Source organism: Polypterus senegalus, chromosome 6 (assembly GCF_016835505.1).
Source record: "Polypterus senegalus isolate Bchr_013 chromosome 6, ASM1683550v1, whole genome shotgun sequence".
In the NCBI taxonomy this organism is placed as follows: Eukaryota; Metazoa; Chordata; class Cladistia; order Polypteriformes; family Polypteridae; genus Polypterus; species Polypterus senegalus.
This window is the reverse complement of record NC_053159.1, coordinates 128,977,178-128,996,481: the sequence shown is the minus strand read 5'-3', so window position 1 is coordinate 128,996,481 and position 19,304 is coordinate 128,977,178. Positions and strand designations below refer to the sequence as shown.

The 19,304-nt window shown below is 40.2% G+C and overlaps 1 protein-coding gene across 1 annotated transcript in view; it reads right to left on the bottom strand.

The window, feature by feature from the left end:
- xaf1 (XIAP associated factor 1) overlaps positions 1–12,552 on the bottom strand; it is a 38,920-nt gene extending 26,368 nt beyond the window's left edge. The window contains exon 1 of the mRNA XM_039757161.1: positions 12,104–12,552. Coding sequence (XP_039613095.1) covers positions 12,104–12,141 — 38 coding nt within the window. The 5' untranslated portion in view covers positions 12,142–12,552. The remainder of the gene's footprint in view (positions 1–12,103) is intronic.
- Between the last annotated feature and the right edge of the window lie 6,752 nt (positions 12,553–19,304).

The following is a 19,304-nucleotide window of genomic DNA, read 5'->3' as shown; positions in this document are numbered from 1 at the left end:
TCTTAATAATTTATGCTCCTACTTTCAAAGTAGAGTGGTATGTATAATCAAACTAACATAAAAATAAAAATTCCTCCATCTCTCTCGCTTTCTATAATATATATACATACACACATAACACACAGTGCCATCCATAATGTTTGGGGCAAAGATTTTTCCTTGACTTGCCTCTCAACTCCAGTTTAAAACTGTCAACCAAACAATTCAAACATGATTAAAGTGCACTTTGCTGACTTTAAGGGCATTTGCATATATTTTGGTCACACCATGTTGAAATAACACTTTTTATATTGTCATTTCAGGGCACCACAATGTTTGGGAAAATTGGCATCACAGGTGTTTTTGATTACTCAGGTGTGTTCTTGCTTCTATTCAGAGACTGCTTTGGTGTCTGTAGTTGCCATTATTCGAAATGAGGACAATAGCTAGGACAATAGAAGTCAAATAAGCTATTATGAGGCTGAAAAATATGAATAAAACAATTACAGACATCAGTAAAAGCTTTGAATTACCTAAATCAACCGTCTGGAATACAATCAAGAAGAAACAACGTACTAGTGAGCTCAATACTCACAATACTAATATATAAAGGGTGTTTCATAAAGTACGCAGTTTTTGAATTGCGTGGGATTTTTTTGATTGAAGGTTTTCAGCATTGTTCTTATCATTTTTGTTATCTGTTATCACTGCGATTAGAAGACCATTTGTCATTTTTCCATTTAGCAGCCATGGAGCAGTTCAGTATCGAGCAACGCATTCTTATTGTGAAAACTCATTACAAAAATGGGGAGTGCTACACAGAGACTGTCCGTAAACTTTGCGCAATCTTTGGACATGACAATGGTACAGAAATTCGAAGAATCTGGGTCAACTGCAGCCAGAAAATCGCCCGGTCAAAACCGTAATGTTCGAACGCAACAAAACATTATGGTAGTGCAAGACAGTGTGAATGTGAGCCCCATGAAGTCGCTTCGCTGTTGTTCACAACAGCTGGATATATCACCATCTTCGGTGTATCGAATACTGAAAAAAGATCTTCATATGCACCCCTACAAGATTCAGTTGACACAAGAACTGAAACCAGCAGATCATGTAAAACAGCTAAGATTTGCAGATTGGATTTTGGAACAATAGGACGACAATTTTTCAAAAAGAATAATCTTCAGTGACGAGGCACATTTCCATCTCTCGGAGTATGTCAACAAACAAAATTGCCACATTTGGGGTGACGAAAACCCTAGAGTAATCCAAGAGCACGAAATTCATCCCCTACGAGCCACGGTTTGGTGTGGTTTTTGAGCAGAAGGCATGATTGGCCCTTTCTTTTTTGAAGATGATGATGAAAATTCAGTTACTGTAAATGGCAACTGTTACCGGGATATGACCACTAACTTTTTGTGGCCTGCTCTGGAAGAAATGGAGGGTGACAGAATTCATGAAATGTGGTTTCAGCAGGACGGGGCTACCTGCCATAAATCCCGGGAGACAATCACCTTGCTTCGTGAAAAATTCCCTGAGCGTCTGATCTCGTTTCACGGAGGCAAACAAGAATGGCCTCCGAGGACATGTGACCTCACACCTTATGATTTTTTTTTGTGGGGATATATGAAATCACAAGTTTATGTGAACAAAGTGATTGCTGAACTGAAGAGGAAAATTCAACGGGTAATCGCCGAAATCAACAGGGACATCTGCGAAAGAGTTATCGTTAATTTCAACGATTGGATGCCTGCAGAGAAAGTGGAGGTGGACACATGCTCTATGTCATTTTTCATTATTAAATCGAAGTATATGTTGAATGAAATTAAATAAAATGTTTTAATTTTGCTTTGATTTTGGCTGATTTATTGCATTTTTTTAAAAACTGCATACTTTATGAAACACCCTCTTATATGAATGTATGTATATTTTATATATATATATATATAATTTTCTTCACACACACACAGACAGCGTCCAGAAAGTATTCACAGCGCATCACTTTTTCCACATTTTATGTTACATCCTTATTCCAAAATGGATTAAATTCATTCTTTTCCTCAGAATTCTACACACAACACCCCATAATGACAACGTGAAAAAGTTTACTTGAGGTTTTTGCAAATTTATTAAAAATAAAAAACTGAGAAATCACATGTACATAAGTAGTCACAGCCTTTGCTCAATACTCTGTCGATGCACCTTTGGCAGCAATTATAGCCTCAAGTCTTTTTGAATATAATGCCACAAGCTTGGCACACCTATCCTTGGCCAGTTTTGCCCAGTCCTCTTTGCAGCACCTCTCAAGCTCCATCAGGCTGGATGGGAAGTGTCGGTGCACAGTCATTTTAAGATCTCTCCAGAGATGTTCAATCGGATTCAAGTCTGGGCTCTGACTGGGCCACTCAAGGACATTCAGAGTTGTCCTGAAGCCACTCCTTTGATATCTTGGCTGTGTGCTTAGGGTCATTGTCCTGCTGAAAGATGAACTATCTGCCCAGTCTGAGGTCAAGAGCGTTCTGGAGCAGGTTTTCATCCAGGATGTCTCTGTACAATGCTGCAGTCATCTTTCCCTTTATCCTGACTAGTCTCCCAGTTCCTGCCGCTGAAAAACATCCCCACAGCATGATCCTGCCACCACCATGCTTCACTGTAGGGATGTATTGGCCTGGTGATGAGCAGTGCCTGGTTTCCTCCAAACGTGACGCCTGGTATTCACACCAAAGAGTTCAATCTTTGTCTCATCAGACCAGAGAATTTTGTTTCTCATGGTCTGAGAGTCCTTCAGGTGCCTTTTGGCAAACTCCAGGCAGGCTGCCATATGCCTTTTACTAAGGAGTGGCTTCCGTCTGGCCACTCTACCATACAGGCCTGATTGGTGGATTGCTGCGGAGATGGCTGTCCTTCTGGAAGGTTCTCCTCTCTCCACAGAGGACCTCTGGAGCTCTGACATCGGGTTCTTGGTCACCTCCCTGACTAAGGCCCTTCTCCCCTGATCGCTCAGTTTAGATGGCCGGCCAGCTCTAGGAAGAGTCCCGGTGGTTTCGAACTTCTTCCACTTACGGATGATGGAGGCCACTGTGCTCATTGGGACCTTCAAGGCAGCAGAAATTTTTATGTATCCTTTCCCAGATTTGTGCCTCAAGACAATCTTGTCTCAAAGGTCTACAGACAATTCCTTTGACTTTATGCTTGGTTTGCGCTCTGACATGAACTGTCAACTGTGGGACCTTATATAGACAGGTGTGTGCCTTTCCAAATCAGGTCCAATCAACTGAATTTACCACAGGTGGACACCAATTAAGCTGTAGAAACATCTCAAGGATGATCAGGGGAAACAGGATGCACCTGAGCTCAATCTTGAGCTTCATGGCAAAGGCTATGAATACTTATGTACATGTGATTTCTCAGTTTTTTTATTTGTAATAAATTTGCAAAAATCTCAAGTAAACTTTTTTCACATTGTCATTATGGAGTGTTGTGTGTAGAATTCTGAGGAAAAAAAATGAATTTAATCCATTTTGGAATAAGGCTGTAACATAAAGTGTGGAAAAAGTGATGCGCTGTGAATACTTTCCGGATGCACTGTACATGTGATTTCTCAGTTTCTTTATTTCTAATAAATTTGCAAAAACCTCAAATAAACATTTTTGACGTTGCCATTATGGGGTGTTGCGTGTAGAATTCCGAGGAAAAAAACTAATTTAATCCAATTTGGAATAAGGCTGTAACATAACAAAATATGGAAAAAGTGATTCACTGTGAATACTTTCCGGATGCACTGTATATATTGTAATAGAATAGGGCGCTCCTTGCACCCTTGTACCCTCAGACTATACGTCAGACACCAGGTAAAAGTCCAATGATAATATTTATTATAATAATAAATTGCACAAAGTACGCTCCTCTCCACAATTCACAATAAACCAATCCTCCACTCCCAGACGCTTAGCCACCCTGCCTCCCAACTCAGCTCATCGTCTGGGAGCTCCCACAGTCCTTTTATATTCCCTGACCCGGAGGTGTTCCTTCCCAACAGTCCACAAGTCCTTATTCCTTCCGGGTCAGGGTAAATAATGTTTTTTCTCACCCCGGAAGCCCGTCGCTCTTCCTATGACGAACTTCCGGGTCATAGGGCATGAAGAACTCTTCGGTCCTCCCTGCAGCTCCCTCTCGTGGCCCCCATGGCATCCAGCAGGGCGGTGCATAAAAACTACATTGTCCATAATGCCCTGCTGGTCTTCTGGGGACCTCCATGCTGCAAGGAGGGCTCCACCTGGCGGCTTGGGGTATTGGCCGGGGTCCATGGCGGCCATATCTTACATATATATATATATATATATATATATATATATATATATATATATATATACATACACACACACACAACCATTTGGAATGACAAGGGAACCATGAATACCTACAGAAAAAGCACAAGGTGAAAGTTTGAATACCTACAGAAAAAGCACAAGGTGAAAGTTATCACATAAAAAAGTGAATGTGGTTTATTACATTCCTTCCCAATTCTGCTGTTTTTACTTTTTTATTGTCTTGTTCCCTAGTGTAAAGACCCATACAACAATTTAAAATGCTAGAAGAAGAGCAGCCAAAATTTATTCACAGATTACAAGTTGAGGTAGACTGCAACCGAATACCATGATATTATCATTTGATCCTTTGAAAGTCACTCAACAGCTGAAATTACTGTTACTTGAGAGCTTTGCTTATTGATTAGGGGCCAGCAGCCATATAAACCAAAACAATCTGTCAATGTCTCCCAAAGTTACTTTGATTTCAGCTAGTGATCAGGTCTATTTTTTTTTTTTTTCCCTCCAGCAATTAAAAATTACAAAAAATAGTTGGCACATGCAGAACAAAAAGCTTTATGGTACAATTGTGCAGTGCTTGTATTTAAAACATTTTTTAAGAAGATTCGATCCATCCATTTGTGACGATACAGGTTCTGCTCCAGGCTCCTATCTCCAGTTTGGGAGCTCTTGAACCCAACACCGTCAGTAATGTAACCGGATGAGCTGGACAGTAAAAACATCAACAATGAAGCAAGGAGATGGTACAAAATGTGCAAAGTGCTTTTATTTAAAACAAAACCAAAAACAGTGTCTAAATAATTAGTGCAGTGTTGCAGTCATTAAATAAATAATCCATTAAAACAGGTAAAAATCAAGGCTAAAACAAGATTAAAATCCTTCTAACAACATTGGGATCACACCAGCTAACTCTGCTCCTTCCCAGTCTCTCCAGCTCACTCAAGGTATACTCAGCGGGAGAGACTTCAGCCACCGTGATCCTCATTCTACCAACCCCTGTCATGGCTACCTCCACCAGTGTCTGCCTGACCGCTCGGGGTCGGTTGTCCTCCTGTCTTCCTTCTCGCACTCAAAGTCATCCCTCGGATCCCTAGGTCGGACTTTTCCTTTCCTCTGCCTCTTCCTTTCTTTTTACCGTTTCCGCCTCACGCTTCTCCTATTTATTATGGGGACGTGGATCAGGTGTGGTGATTAGCAGCTCCCTGCTTCAATTACAGATGCGGCCGACTACTCACCTGTGCATATAAGCAAGGAAAATGCCTGCCTCACACAGCGTACAAGGACTGCTCCGGCCACAATACCACGCCCCCCTTTAATCCGCGAGTGTAGTGTTTATCTATGTAAAAGCTGGCCTTTTTAATCTGAGCAGTGGACCTGCTATACCACACCATTTTCTGTGCTGATTTACCCTATTCAGGGTCATGGAGACGGAATCTTCTTCCAGTACCATCACAGGCAAGAATTAATCACTGGGCATGCACCCACAAAATTTTCTACTAACAAAAATGCTAGTCTGTTAATTATATGTAATAGAACAGCTCCAAAACAGCTACATTCTCAAAAAAAAAAAAAAACTTTTGTCATCTACATCAATTCGTAGTTACTGCAGTTCCAATGCACCTCAAGAGTCGATTTTCAGCTTAGTTACTGTCTGCACACAGATTGCATTTTCTTTATTTGTTTGTGAAGCCTATTTTAAAGCACACAGGCTTCTTCTTACATCTCAAAGACATACAGGTTGGGTTGACTGAAGACTCTAAATTGGTCCAGTGTGACTGAAAGTGCCTTGAAATAGTCCGATGTTCTGTTGCTGCCTTGCACCTGATACTGCTAGGATTGACCCAGCCCATCCAAAACCCTCCACTGCAATAAATGGGTTTGGCAAACAGATTAACAAATGCAAAGCTACATATAGAATAAAGAAATGTCACTTTACAACTTCAAAACTAACAACTGAATATGCAATATTTATGAATTAAGGGACCACAAAGCAGCCATTGCAGAAAAGTGGGAACGAGTATAAGATAACTCTCCAAGTAAAAATGCAAGGGTAAATGCCATTGTAACTGACAGAAAAAGATACATTTTCATTTTTGTAAATTCTTGTTTTATGGTTTTGATGTAGCCTTTTATCCCTTGTTTATAAATGAGATAATTCACATGCTTTTAAAGTTATAAAAAGAAAAATCTGGTAAGTCAAGCCTAGTAACTGTACTAAAATTATTAGAGGTGACCCATGGCTTCTAGAGGGCAACCTGACATAGCACATTATGTAAACAGCTGAGAAATAAGAGTTATCATTATAAAGCAACAGCAAATTACAGTGTATTAAGTCAAATGAGCCTTACAGGCTAATTACAGGGTGATGACAAACCCTAGTCTTTTCCTGTGAATACAGCTTTATTTCCAGATAGAAATATAATATTTCAAATGTTCATGTAATAATCCAAGAAACTACCCTCTCTTTACATCCCAAAAGACATATTCACACATGTTGGCTATACCAGAAATAGTACAGTAAAACAGTATAAAAGAAAAACCAGAACACAACTCAATCCAACAGTTTTCCATGTGAAGAACTATGTATTATTTCAGAAAAACTACAGCCTTGGCTTGTCTGGACAAAGAAATTAAACTACCAGGTCAAGCACAGATAATATCATGAGTTAGACTGACATGAATGCATGTCGAACCTATCATGAGATTATCCTGTGATAAAACCTGCCAAGTCTTTAAGTGGCTCATGAGCACCAAAACTAGTTTGTAACTGCAGTTTGATTTGCAAGTTGAAAGGTATTTATAAAGTGTTGTAGTATGCAGCAAAGTTAATAGAATACTGAGACAAAGAGTTCACAACATAAGATGGAAATGGTCCTATTGGAGGTGCTCATGCACCGCTTGCTCATCTTTCATGAACACTATCCCCTAGTGATGGGTAAAGGCTAAAAGGGCCCAGCAAATTATTGAGCTACTCTTATAACTCTAAACATTTATAAACAGACAGATAATATACTGTGACTTTACAAGCATCTCATTTAATAAAGTAAAATGTTGTTTTTGTACACTGCTTTATCACTTTAGTTCTTCGAAACACTGGCCTACCCGACCTTCTGTATTTTGTCAAGATGCCAAAATATTTTTACTTCAGCTAACTTCATCACAACCATTCACCCAATGCCTTGTCAGAAACATCACAATCACAACCTTGATACTTATGTTGGGCTCTACCCAGGTTATGCCTTATTTTGAAGGGCAAGTGTTACTATATGATATTTCTCTCATCATTACTTTCCCCTCTCTTTAGTGTTAGCTAAAATAGTAGCACACCTTCTTCCATGAAATCCATATTGGTTTGTCCTCTGATGCAAATTCTTCAATATCCTGAAGGAATCAACAAGCTGGCAGGTGACATTCACCAAGTTCTCTTACATCTGCTGATTTTGTCTGGATTTCCTGATTAATTCTGTTCCTTCATATCACATCCTACTTTGCTCATCCGAGATTTTCTAATCCTATTCATTAACACTCTTACATTCAGTTAAGCTTTCAGCTGGAACTTTCAACATGTACATTAGCATTTGTACTAGTTTCATTTATCTATCCATTTTTTAAACTTCTTTTTTCCATTACAATGCTGATGGCAGTCAGAGGATATTAGTGCGGCCCAAAGGAGGTATCAGTGGGGAAACCAGAGCAACACAGATTAGATTAACATACACAAACCCATGCTTATTTAAATTAGACCAATTTAGAGTCATCCATGTTCTTAGGATGTACAAAAAACCTGTTGTATCCAAAGAACCACCACAACCACATAGGGAGAATTGTCATACTCCAGAAATGTAGCAAGCAGGCATCAGATTCAATCAAATACCCTGAAACTTTGATGCAGCAGCACCACTAACCACAGTACCATCCAGGCTCCTCTAAATGCATGTACTTTCCAGAAACTTCCTTATGTTCAAATATTGCATCCTTGTGACACAAGGCTTATTCTACAGATGTTTTCGATCCTTTTTTTAATGCCGATACCGATTTCATGTTACTTGAACAGCTCACTGCAGTTTTTTTCTCTCTATTATAAAAAAAATTCTGTGGAATGAATGACTAGGAGACGATACGTGATCTTCATGTTAAGTTCACAAAAAGCAAATAAAAGAACTGCGAGACGAAAGAGAATGGGCAAAAAAAAAAAAAAATCACTGGTATAAAGGGAAGCAGCACACACAAATACAGGTGTCTCGGTGCATATAAAGGACGATACATTATAAATGAAATGTCAACGACTAAAAGATCGCATTAGCGCAAAATAAAGGAAATTAATCATCAGGAACAGGTGTAATTGGCAAAAAATAGCAGCACCCCCCTCCCTGCCTGACAACGCGAGCAGCGTTATCCGTCCTGCAAGAAAGAATTTAACCATGCTCAGGGCCGGAAATAAAGGACAAGTATTGTTTTTACAACGTCGTGCGAGACCAGGCAGTGAGTCATCATTTAAAGCAAGTCCACAGACATCTAACCTCGCAGTTGTTGGATTGCGTGTGGCAGACAAGCATCATGTGCTCCCAGCTCTTTAAAACCACAACATGCGACAAGCAGAAGAGGCAGCTCGCAAGCAGCAAAAAGACAACAAATGATCCAAAGGGATATCCTTAGCGTGCGTTCAGCCACCCCTCACCTTCACAACGCGAGCAGCGTTATACGTCTGGCAAGAAAGAAATGTAACCACGCACGGGGCCGGAAATAAAGGACAAGTATTGTTTTTACAAAAGGTTTTAAAGAAAAAGTGAAAATAATGCATATGTAGTGTAGCAATTCCCAAGAAAATAATCTCTTTAAATTGTATATGCCTCAGTCAGCTTGATGAATGAGGGCTCCAGGACTTAAAACAAATCCAAATCATATTATGTGATATCATCTCATGTGAATTCTCCTCCATACTTCTAGAATTTTTATTTTTATAATGTATTGAGGATTTATTCTGTTCTATATATTGTACTGTATTGTATTGACCCCCTTCTTTTTGACACCCACTGCGCACCCAACCTACCTGGAAAGGGGTCTCTCTTTGAACTGCCTTTCCCAAGGTTTCTTCAATTTTTTCTTCAAAACCTGTGCAGCTGTAATACCACACACACATACAATAAACAGGTTAAAATACTCTCAGTGGTGCACTAAAAGAGTAACAACGCTAAAGCAGCTATGGTATTTAGAATAATCTGGCCATTCCACGCACCATTATATGGTTACAGAATAATTACAATCAAGTGAATTAAATTTGTAAATAATATGCAACTAATTTCAGTGTATTTGATACAACCCAGTGACATAGACGTGAATCTTAAAAACAAAGACCACAGAGAAACAGTAGCACTGCTTTGACGTTGGGTGCCACCAGTTTGCAAAACCAAGCAGAAAAGAGCGCACAATGGTCTGAGGCTGCTGTGAAAATGTGTGTTCGCTTTACACCAAGTTTACTTTTTATACATCTTGAAGTGAGCGTGGAAACAGGTGTACACTATATTTTAGTGCATGGTGTGGTAACACATTTTTGTAACTTAATATTATTTTGGTACAATAAACCAAACATCGTCTAATTAGGTGTTTTTCACCCTTTCTAGTAATCGCTGGAAACAAAGAACATTCTCAGTATTTCTCCAGTCAAAGCTCAATAAATACTACACTTTCTCATCAACATGACTGGCTGATAAAAGCAAAAACCAGGAATTTACAATAAAATGGAAACATATCCATCCATCCATTATCTAACCCGCTATATCCCTGCCCTTAGTGGTTAGGCAAGCCGTTTCAGTCGCCACATTCAAATCTCGCCTAAAAACGCACTTCTTCACATTGGCTTTTAATTCTTAACCTGTTTCATTTTCCACTTGTCTTTTGCTATTTTCTCTATTTTATTTGGTCCCTTGACCTGTTTTTAGTATCTCTGTTTTAATTCTCTCTTAATGTTTATTTTTAATATTTTGCTTTTAGTCCTGCTTGTTGTAACTGTACAGCGCTTTGGTCAGTTGTAATGCTGTGTTTTTAAGCGCTCAACAAATAAATATGGTATGGTATGGTATCCTAATTACAGGGTCACGGGGTCTGCTGGAGCCAATCCCAGCCAACACAGGGCGCAAGACAGGAAACAAACCCCAGGCAGGGCGCCAGCCCACCGCAGATGGAAACATATGCCAAAAAATAATAATAATCAAAAATAAAATATTTTATATGAAAGAATAATATTCCACAAGCTGTCTATTTATAAGATTTCAAAGTTCATTAAATACACTGACCACAGTTGGCATTACACTGACTATTGATCTTCACTACTGCTTACACCCCAGAGTTTTCTTTTTGGTACTCCAGCAATCCTCTCATATCCCAAAAATATACAGGTTAGGTCAGTGGCTCCTAAACTCAGTCCTGAGGACCCACTGTGGCTGCAGGTTTTTATTTCAGCCAGATTCACAATTTGTGATAATAATTGATCTCATTTATTCAGATGGTCGTTTTTCCCTTTCTCTTAATCTGCGCCTTTAGAAAAGCACAGTAGCACTATTTTTACATTTATAAGACATTTAGAAATATTTATACTTTTGCTTTAAAACCTTACCTCTCTTTTTTTGTTGTCCTAATTTTTTTTTTTTTATGCAGTTTGTACCCTTTGTTGTATCCTAATGATAATTAAAAATAAACAGAACTGACAGCCAGGTAAAACAACACTGAATGATGAAAGGCTGCAATAACTTCAGCATCAGGCAAATTTAAAAAAAAGTCAGAACACCAGGAAAAGCAGAATAAAAACCATGTTGAAAATTGTTTTTAAAAAATCCCATTATAAGTGCATTGTACATTTTTAATAAAAATTTACCAAATTTAGTTTTATTATTTCTGCATTGACTCCAAAACACAGAAACTGCGAAGTAACAGCTCACTTAATTGGGCTAGGAGTCCGATTAAAAAGAGAAGTCAGGACTGAGTTTGGGAACCACTGGGTTAGGTTAGTTGGCAGTTTCAAATCAGTCCGGGTCTGACTCTCAATGTGAGCAAGTGCATGAGTGGGCCTTTATCATGGACTAGTGCACAGTCCATGGCAGATTGTGCACCAGTGCTGTTGTAATTGTCTCCAACCGCCACAATACTAAATTAATAGGGTTTGAAAATTCTGTTATGAAAACAAATCTTTTTATTTAACAATGTAAAAATATACCATAATTACTTAATTGTTCAACACAAAAAAAATACTGCAGTTTACTTTCAAGAACCCGAACGAAGGCACGAGCACAAAACATTTTACTATTTGTCTAAAAAGAAGTAATGAAATTCGCGAATCTCTACTTGTCAAGTCTTTCAACAGCTAATCAGTGAATCACCAACGAGTCTCTATTTTCGACATCAGCACTACAGGCGGGTGTATTTGTATTACTCTTTAAGTGGCAGATACCTTCACTCAACGTGACTAAACGAGGTCAAAAGGTTTGGTGAAAACTCTCAGCTTTAACAAAACCACAATATAAAAGACAGCTGCAGGCATACAAGAGGAAAGCTTCGCCAGTTTCTTATCGTTTAAAAGTCCAATTATGATTAACTTGTTGCGTCGGTTTACTTTTTAAATGAAACTTGTAATGACATTGCTAGTGCAGTGTTTATCATATTAGGTTTGTAAACATCGAAGATATTTTGACAAACAGGTGCACAAACAAGTATAACGTAGCCCACTTGATCGCCCGCTGCTCATTTGCCTTAAAAATCTCTCTTCCTTCGCTTGACAAACACTTTATTTGATCAACTCTTACCAATTTTTGCAGATCTTCGTTTCGCCCTCTGCCTCCATTTTCCGGCTTGTTTTCACTTCAGGAAAACAGAAAGTGAAACCACTTAATATTTCAAGAGTTCGAAACGATGACAAGCGCTTTTAGTAGGTAGATAAAGGCCGCCTGTAACAAAACCCAGGCTGCGACTGTAAGCCTCTGCTCTTTGTGTACGGAGCTACAGTGACGCAGGACTTTCAGTGTTCGGAACTTGCCTTCCGATCTGGACGGGCCCGGGGCTGCACATGGGCAGCATTCCATAAAGAGGGGGGGACGTTATTAGCAGAAACCTGCTAGAAATACGTAAACATAAAGAATGTGCTTGGGACCGAAGGATGTGGTTAAACACTACAAGCTCGAGCTTTACCTCAGTTGGTTCCACCCCTCTTCTAACGCCTAAGTGAACAAACCCGAATATGAGGTGGTGAGTCTAAAGTCGAGTAACTCTACGGATGCTTATTTGTGCCACACCCAAACTGCTGCTGGACACATTTGTCACAAGGACCCTGTCTCACAGTGCAAACCTTCAATCAGTATCAGCGGCTAAATACCCACTGATGAAAGAAAGAAATGCATGCTGTACGGAAATTAGAATAAAAAAATACAAACTTTTTCAACAGCAGAAAAAAAATCAGCAACAACAGTAAACTTGAACAAATGTCATCTCGCAGCCCTTTCTTATCTTGTGTGACCACCTCTTTGCAGCCATCACGACTGGACACCTCTGGCAGTTGTGGGATGGGCCTGATGAAGTTGCTTACCATTTGCAATTAAAAGGTCGTCTCTCAGGATGTTGCGACGTTGTCAGAAAGGGGTGCAGTTCAGGTTAGGAGGGAAATCAAGACGAAGCAGCATCTCTACACCAGCATTAATTACTGTCGCAACTATGTGTGGCCCGATCAGACAATGTTCAAAATGGACCTCATTGGGTAAAAGTGCAGCAAATGTTTTTGTGTTTGGAAATTTTCATTACCTCACTGCATAAGATGTACGTAAAGCCATGCACATTTTCACATTAGCCTGACACAGTGTTTATGCATTTTTTTTTTTTGCTCGGTTTTGCAAACTGGAAGCACCCAGTGTCAAAGCAGTGCTATTGTTTCTATGTCATTTCCCATCTTTTTCTCATTGGCATCCATGATGCAGGCTTTATCAAATACACCAAAATTAATTGCATATTGTTTAAAAATTGAATTCACTTGATTGTATTCATTCTGTAAAAATATAATGGTGCACGGAATGGCCAAACTGTTCCAACCACCATAGCTGCTTTAGCATTGTTAGAAGACATCAGAATAGGAAGAATTATAAGAGAGCGTGTATTTATAGATGATGACGATGTAGATTTCCAAGAGCTATCCTCTTGCAACTCTGTGCTAAACTGGCACGAGCTTTACAAAGGTAGGAATTGTGCTCTATATGCTCCTTTGCAAGTTCTGTCCACTCTCGGGTTTTTGGCTACATGAGCTTTTCATCAACGCTAGACATGTTACATCAGCCAGGGATGAGGCACCAAAAGAATGAGCTTGAATTACATCATCTATAGCAGGAGAGCCTAAACAAATGGAAACTCCGCACAGTCACAGGTGCTTTTTCCAACTAGTGCAGTGAAAGGCCAGCAGTCCTTTTATGATAGATAGAGAGATAGATAGAGAGAGAGAGAGAGAGAGAGACTGACTTTATTAATCCCAAGCAGTATACTGATACAAAAAACAATATTAAATTAAAAAGTAATAAAAATGCATTTAAAAACAGACAATAACTTTGAATAATTTTAGCATTTACTCCCTTGGGTGGAATTGAAGAGTTGCATAGTATGGAGGAGCAATCTCCTCAGTCTGTCAGTGGAGCAAGACAGTGACAAAAGTCTGTCACTGAAGCTACTCCTCTGCCTGGAGATGACACTGTTAAGTGGATGCAGTGGATTCTTCATGATTGACAGGAGTTTGCTTAGTGCCCATCGCTCTGCTACAGATGTTAAACTGTCCAGCTTTATTCCTACAATAGAGCCTGCCTTCTTAACAAGTTTGTCCAGGCGTGAGACGTCCTTCTTCTTTATGCTGCCTCCCCAGCACACCACCGCGTAGAAGAGGGTGCTCACCACAACCTTCTGGTAGAACATCTGTAGCATCTTATTGCAGATGTTGAAGGATGCCAACCTTCTAAGAAAGTATAGTTGGCTCTGACCTTTCTTACACAGAGCATCAGTATCCCAGGTATTTGTAGGTCTATACCCTCTGCACACAGTCTTCTCTTATGATCACAGGGTCCATGAGGGGCCTGGGCCTCCTAAAATCCACCACCAGTTCCTTGGACTTGCTGGTGTTCAGGTGTAAGTGGTTTGAGTCACACCATTTAACAAAGTCTTTGATTAGCTTCTTGTACTCCTCCTCCTGCCCACTCTTGATGCAGCCCACAATAGCAGTGTCATCAGCGAACTTTTGCGTGGCAGGACTCGAATCATATTGGAAGTCTGATGTATATAGGCTGAACAGGACCGGAGAAAGTACAGTCCCCTGCGGAGTTCCTGTGTTGCTGACCACAATGTCAGACCTGCAGTTCCCAAGACGCACATACTGAGGTCTGTCGGTAAGATAGTCAACGATCCATGCCACCAGGTGTGAGTCTACTCCCATCTCAGTCAGCATATCCTTAAGGAGCAGAGGTTGGATGGTGTTGAAGGCACTAGAGAAGTCCAAAAACATAATTCTTACAGCACCACTGCCTCTGTCTAGGTGGGAGAGGAATCGGTGTAGCATATAGATGATGGCATCCTCTGCTCCCACCTTCTCCTGGTATGTGAACTGCAGAGGGTCGAGGGCACGGCGGACCTGTGGCCTCAGGTGGTGAAGCAGCAGCCGCTCCATGGTCTTCATCACATGTGACGTCAGAGCAACAGGCCAGAAGTCATTCAGCTCACTAGGACGTGATACCTTTGGGACTGGGGTGATACAAGATGTTTTCCAAAGCCTCTGGACTCTCCCCTGTTCCAGGCTCAGGTTGAAGATGCACTGTAGAGGACTCCCCAGTTCCAACGCACAGGCCTTCAGCAGTCGTGGCGATACACCATCTGGACCTGCTGCTTTACTGGCACAAAGTCTCCTCAGCTCTCTGCTCACCTGTGCTGCTGTAATTGTGGGTGGGGATGTCTCACCTATGCTGGTATCAGCAGAAGGATGGTTGGAGGATGAAGTACTCCGAGCTGAGAGTGGGTTAGGGTGGTCAAACCTGTTAAAGAAGTTGTTCATTTAGTTTGCTCTCTCCATGTCTCTCTCGATGGTGGCATCCCGCTTCGAGCTGCAGCCAGTGATGATCTTCATCACATCCCACATTTCCTTCATACTGTTATTCTGCAATTTCTGCTCCAGCTTTCTCTTGTACTGCTCCTTTGCCGCCCTGAGCTGGACTCGGAGTTCCTTCTGAACGTGCTTGAGCTCATGCTGATCACTGCCTTTAAAAGCCCTTTTCTTCTGGTTCAAAAGGCCCTTGATGTCACTTGTAATCCATGGCTTGTGGTTAGCATAGCTGCGTACTGTTCTTACTGGAACTACAATGTCCATACAGAAGTTGATTTAATCTGTTGTGCAGTCAACAGCCTCTTCAATGTTCTCACTATGTGACACCAGCAGTATATCCCAGTCTGTAGTTCCAAAGCAGTCTCTCAGACTCAGGGGACCACTTCCTGAATGATCATGTGGTTGCAGGTAGTGCCTTCACTCTTGGTTTGTAGTGAGGCTGAAGCAGAACCAGGTTATGATCTGCTTTCCCAAGCGCTGGCAGCAGGGTGGCGCTGTATGCATCTTTAATGTTTGCATACAGTAGGTCAATAGTCCTATTTCCCCGGGTGTTACAGTCCACATACTGGGAGAAGGCAGGTAATGTTTTATCCAGTGTTACATGGTTAAAGTCTCCAGCGATTAGCACAAGCGCCTCAGGGTGCTGCGTTTGTAACTTAGCAACTGCGGAATGGATGATGTCACTCGCTATCTCCGCGTTTGCTCGAGTGGGGATGTAAACAATAACAACAATCACGTGTCCAAACTCTTTTGGCAATTAATAGGGACACAGACTTACGGACAACAGTTCGATGTCTCTGCAGCAACAGGAGATTTTGACGTTTATATGTCCAGAGTTGCACCACCTTGTATTTACATAAAGAGCGAGTCCTCCTCCTTTCCGCTTCCCACAGGTATTTGCGTCTCTGTCCACTTTAACTGTGCTAAACCCGGGTAGCTCCATGTTAGAATCTGGGATAGTAGTTGTTAGCCACGTTTCACTAAAACACAGCAAACTGCATTCTCTGTAGGTTCTGACATTTTTCACCAGCACAGCCAGTTCGTCGATCTTATTTGGTAGTGAGTTCACATTTACAAGGATAACAGAAGGCTCCGACGGTTTATAACGGCACTTTCTCACAAGCTGCTTGGCTTTTATCTTATCTTTTATCTTTGCACTGGCTCGGCTGCCCCGATATCATCTTCTTACCTTGTCAGGTAAACAGGGAACCACCGTGGGCATTTCTTCTCAGTGCTTTAAGTTGACTACTTGAATAGGTAGTATGGATAGCGAATCACTTCAAAGAGACATGTAATGATCAGAGAATCTATCCATTGTGGTGCATACTGCTATGCTACACAATAATGGTGCCGTCAGGGAATGAATTTGCTTATGTGAATAGAAAGTATTTTCACTCTATTAATATGCTGCTCTATAGTCCACAGAAAATGTGTCGTATTGTGCAAACATGTAGCGTGCTGCATAATGTGGCACACAATCATGACTTGCCCATACCCGATGAGATGTAATTTGATGAACCTGATCCTAACCCACCAAATGATCAGCCAAATCGGACAGCGTTACAACTTCATTTGAATGTAATTAGCAGAATGTAAAAACAGGTAATCAGATATCGCATTTATTTTTTAACCAATTCATTTAATTTGTGGTCAATATCACATAGTACAGCGCTAATATTCCTTAGTTCATAGGCAACATCTCTTACAGCATCCACTGTTTTATTTGTGGCTCCAGAACAGCGTCCATCAGCACACAGCCAGATTGTCACTCAATGGTTTCCGAGGTGTGTATGGAACCAGCACTCAAAGATGTGCTGGGCACAGAAGCACCATGACTGCATGGATTTGTGTCCTTCGTACGGGGGTCAGCTTTTGTAATATTATCTGAAACATAATAAACAGAATGTGGGCTGTGACTCACCTTTTCACCTTGACTTTGATATATGATCACTTCGTTTTTTATTTTAGGCACTGTGCATCTTTCTGAACTTGAACTTTTGAGTGCCTCCACTATGCTGTATCCCTCCATCAGCTTCCTTTTGTTGCTTATACCACTGCTTAAGCCAACAAGTAGTACTTTATTTGCTTGCCTCCACTTTATATTCGCTGAAATTCTTCTTTTTTTCATGTGCTTTTGCCATTGTCTTTTAACAAAACACTAAACGTAAGGGGATATTTGTATTGATTTGCATATTCAAATATGCAAAATTTTGGGAGGAGTCGGGTTGGGGTTGTAGGCGTGTGCATGTGTGTTAAATTTCATTTTCATTGTGGGTTATAAGGGGGAGTGTGTGGAACTTTGGGTATGCACAATTTTATGCATCTGGATTTTTTTTGTGGATATGCACATTTCCAGTTTTGCCCATACGCCTTGTTTTAGTGTGAATTCTGCGCACAGCGTTATATATAGGGCCCCAGGTCCATAGACTTTGTATGTTTTCCTATGTCACTGCCATAAAGAGCAAGGCATAAACCAACCCTGGATTGGTTGCCAGTCCATCACAGAACACCTAAAATACACATCCTTATTTACATGTATAGAGCCAATCAGCCTAACCTCCAGATCTTCGAATTCCTCTGAGACTCCTCAGTTGAAATTCATGGAGTCATGAAATGAACACGCAGACTCCATCCTGCCAAGATACATGACTTGTGAGCTGTGAGGCTGCAATCTGTTTTATTTTTAGTTAAGTCATATCACTAAATTAACCTAACTTAAAATATTCACACTTTTTGCTCAAAATAGCCATTTCAAGAATTTCTTGCGATTTATAGATCTTGATTCCTATCTTTCCTTAAGTTAGAACTTCGCACACAGGTGCTGGAGAAAGATTATTTAACTTGAGGCCTGTTGTTCACAGCCTGTGAAGCTTCTAAATGCTACACAAACACACAAACTAAAAGAACAGCAAAATTTTATTTTGGAAAACAAAAGCTTGAGAATATGCAGGTTGGCTGCTATGGAACATTTAGATGTGTAGTTGAGAGACTTATGCTTCATGCATTCAATTTTTATTTAAAAAATTATTTATTTCACTCCAAACAAAATATATTGTACTCTGTTGTACTGTCAATTCAGGATTTAAAAGATGAACAAAACTTTGTGTTCAGAGCCTGGGCCTTAAAGAGTCTCTCTGTGCCCCTGGTTTTTACACTCTACCCCAGGGTGAAGCGTGTACGTTTTTTCATGCCGTTGTTACAGCTACAGCTTAGCAGATTTCTATAACTCTTAGTGGTTAAGGTTAAACTGTCTGTTATACTGTACTTTGTGCTGTCCCTTTTAATGTCAGTCTCTGAGTCATTAGAATAAATGAGCAAGTCGGTTTCTGTGTTGCCCTCAGTGAGTGGCCCTTAGACCACAGGTCTCCGGTGACCTTCTTGGGTGTGTTCTACTCAGGCTGGTTTTTGATCTCCATCTGGGAAAAGATAACAACATAACCTGATGTAACAAGAGTTCCTTATCTGATTTTTCAGGTGCCCCTCAGCCCACAGATCAAGAGAAAGAGAAGCAAGCTTATTGTATTCATTTTGAAATTCTATAGAATCATTTTGGTGTAAATTTTTGATTAAAGCAATTTAGTTTTATTAATACAGTATATTGAATTTCTAATGTTACTTTTGTTGCGTTATCACACCATAATTTTTTTTAGTATTTATTATCCTTGAAATTACCTCCTGTTTAAAGGCAACACCCAATATGCAAGGTCAAAGCTTTTGGATTTTCTAAGTGCCTTATGATTAAATCTAGTTAGCAAAAAGCTTCATTAGTAAAGTTTTGTACCTTCTCTATGACTTCTTTGACTATTGATTTTTGATTTACAGATTGGTTTTATTTACCAGCTTTTTCATTTTTTGGCTTTAACAACTAATAGTTCTTTGATGACTCTTTT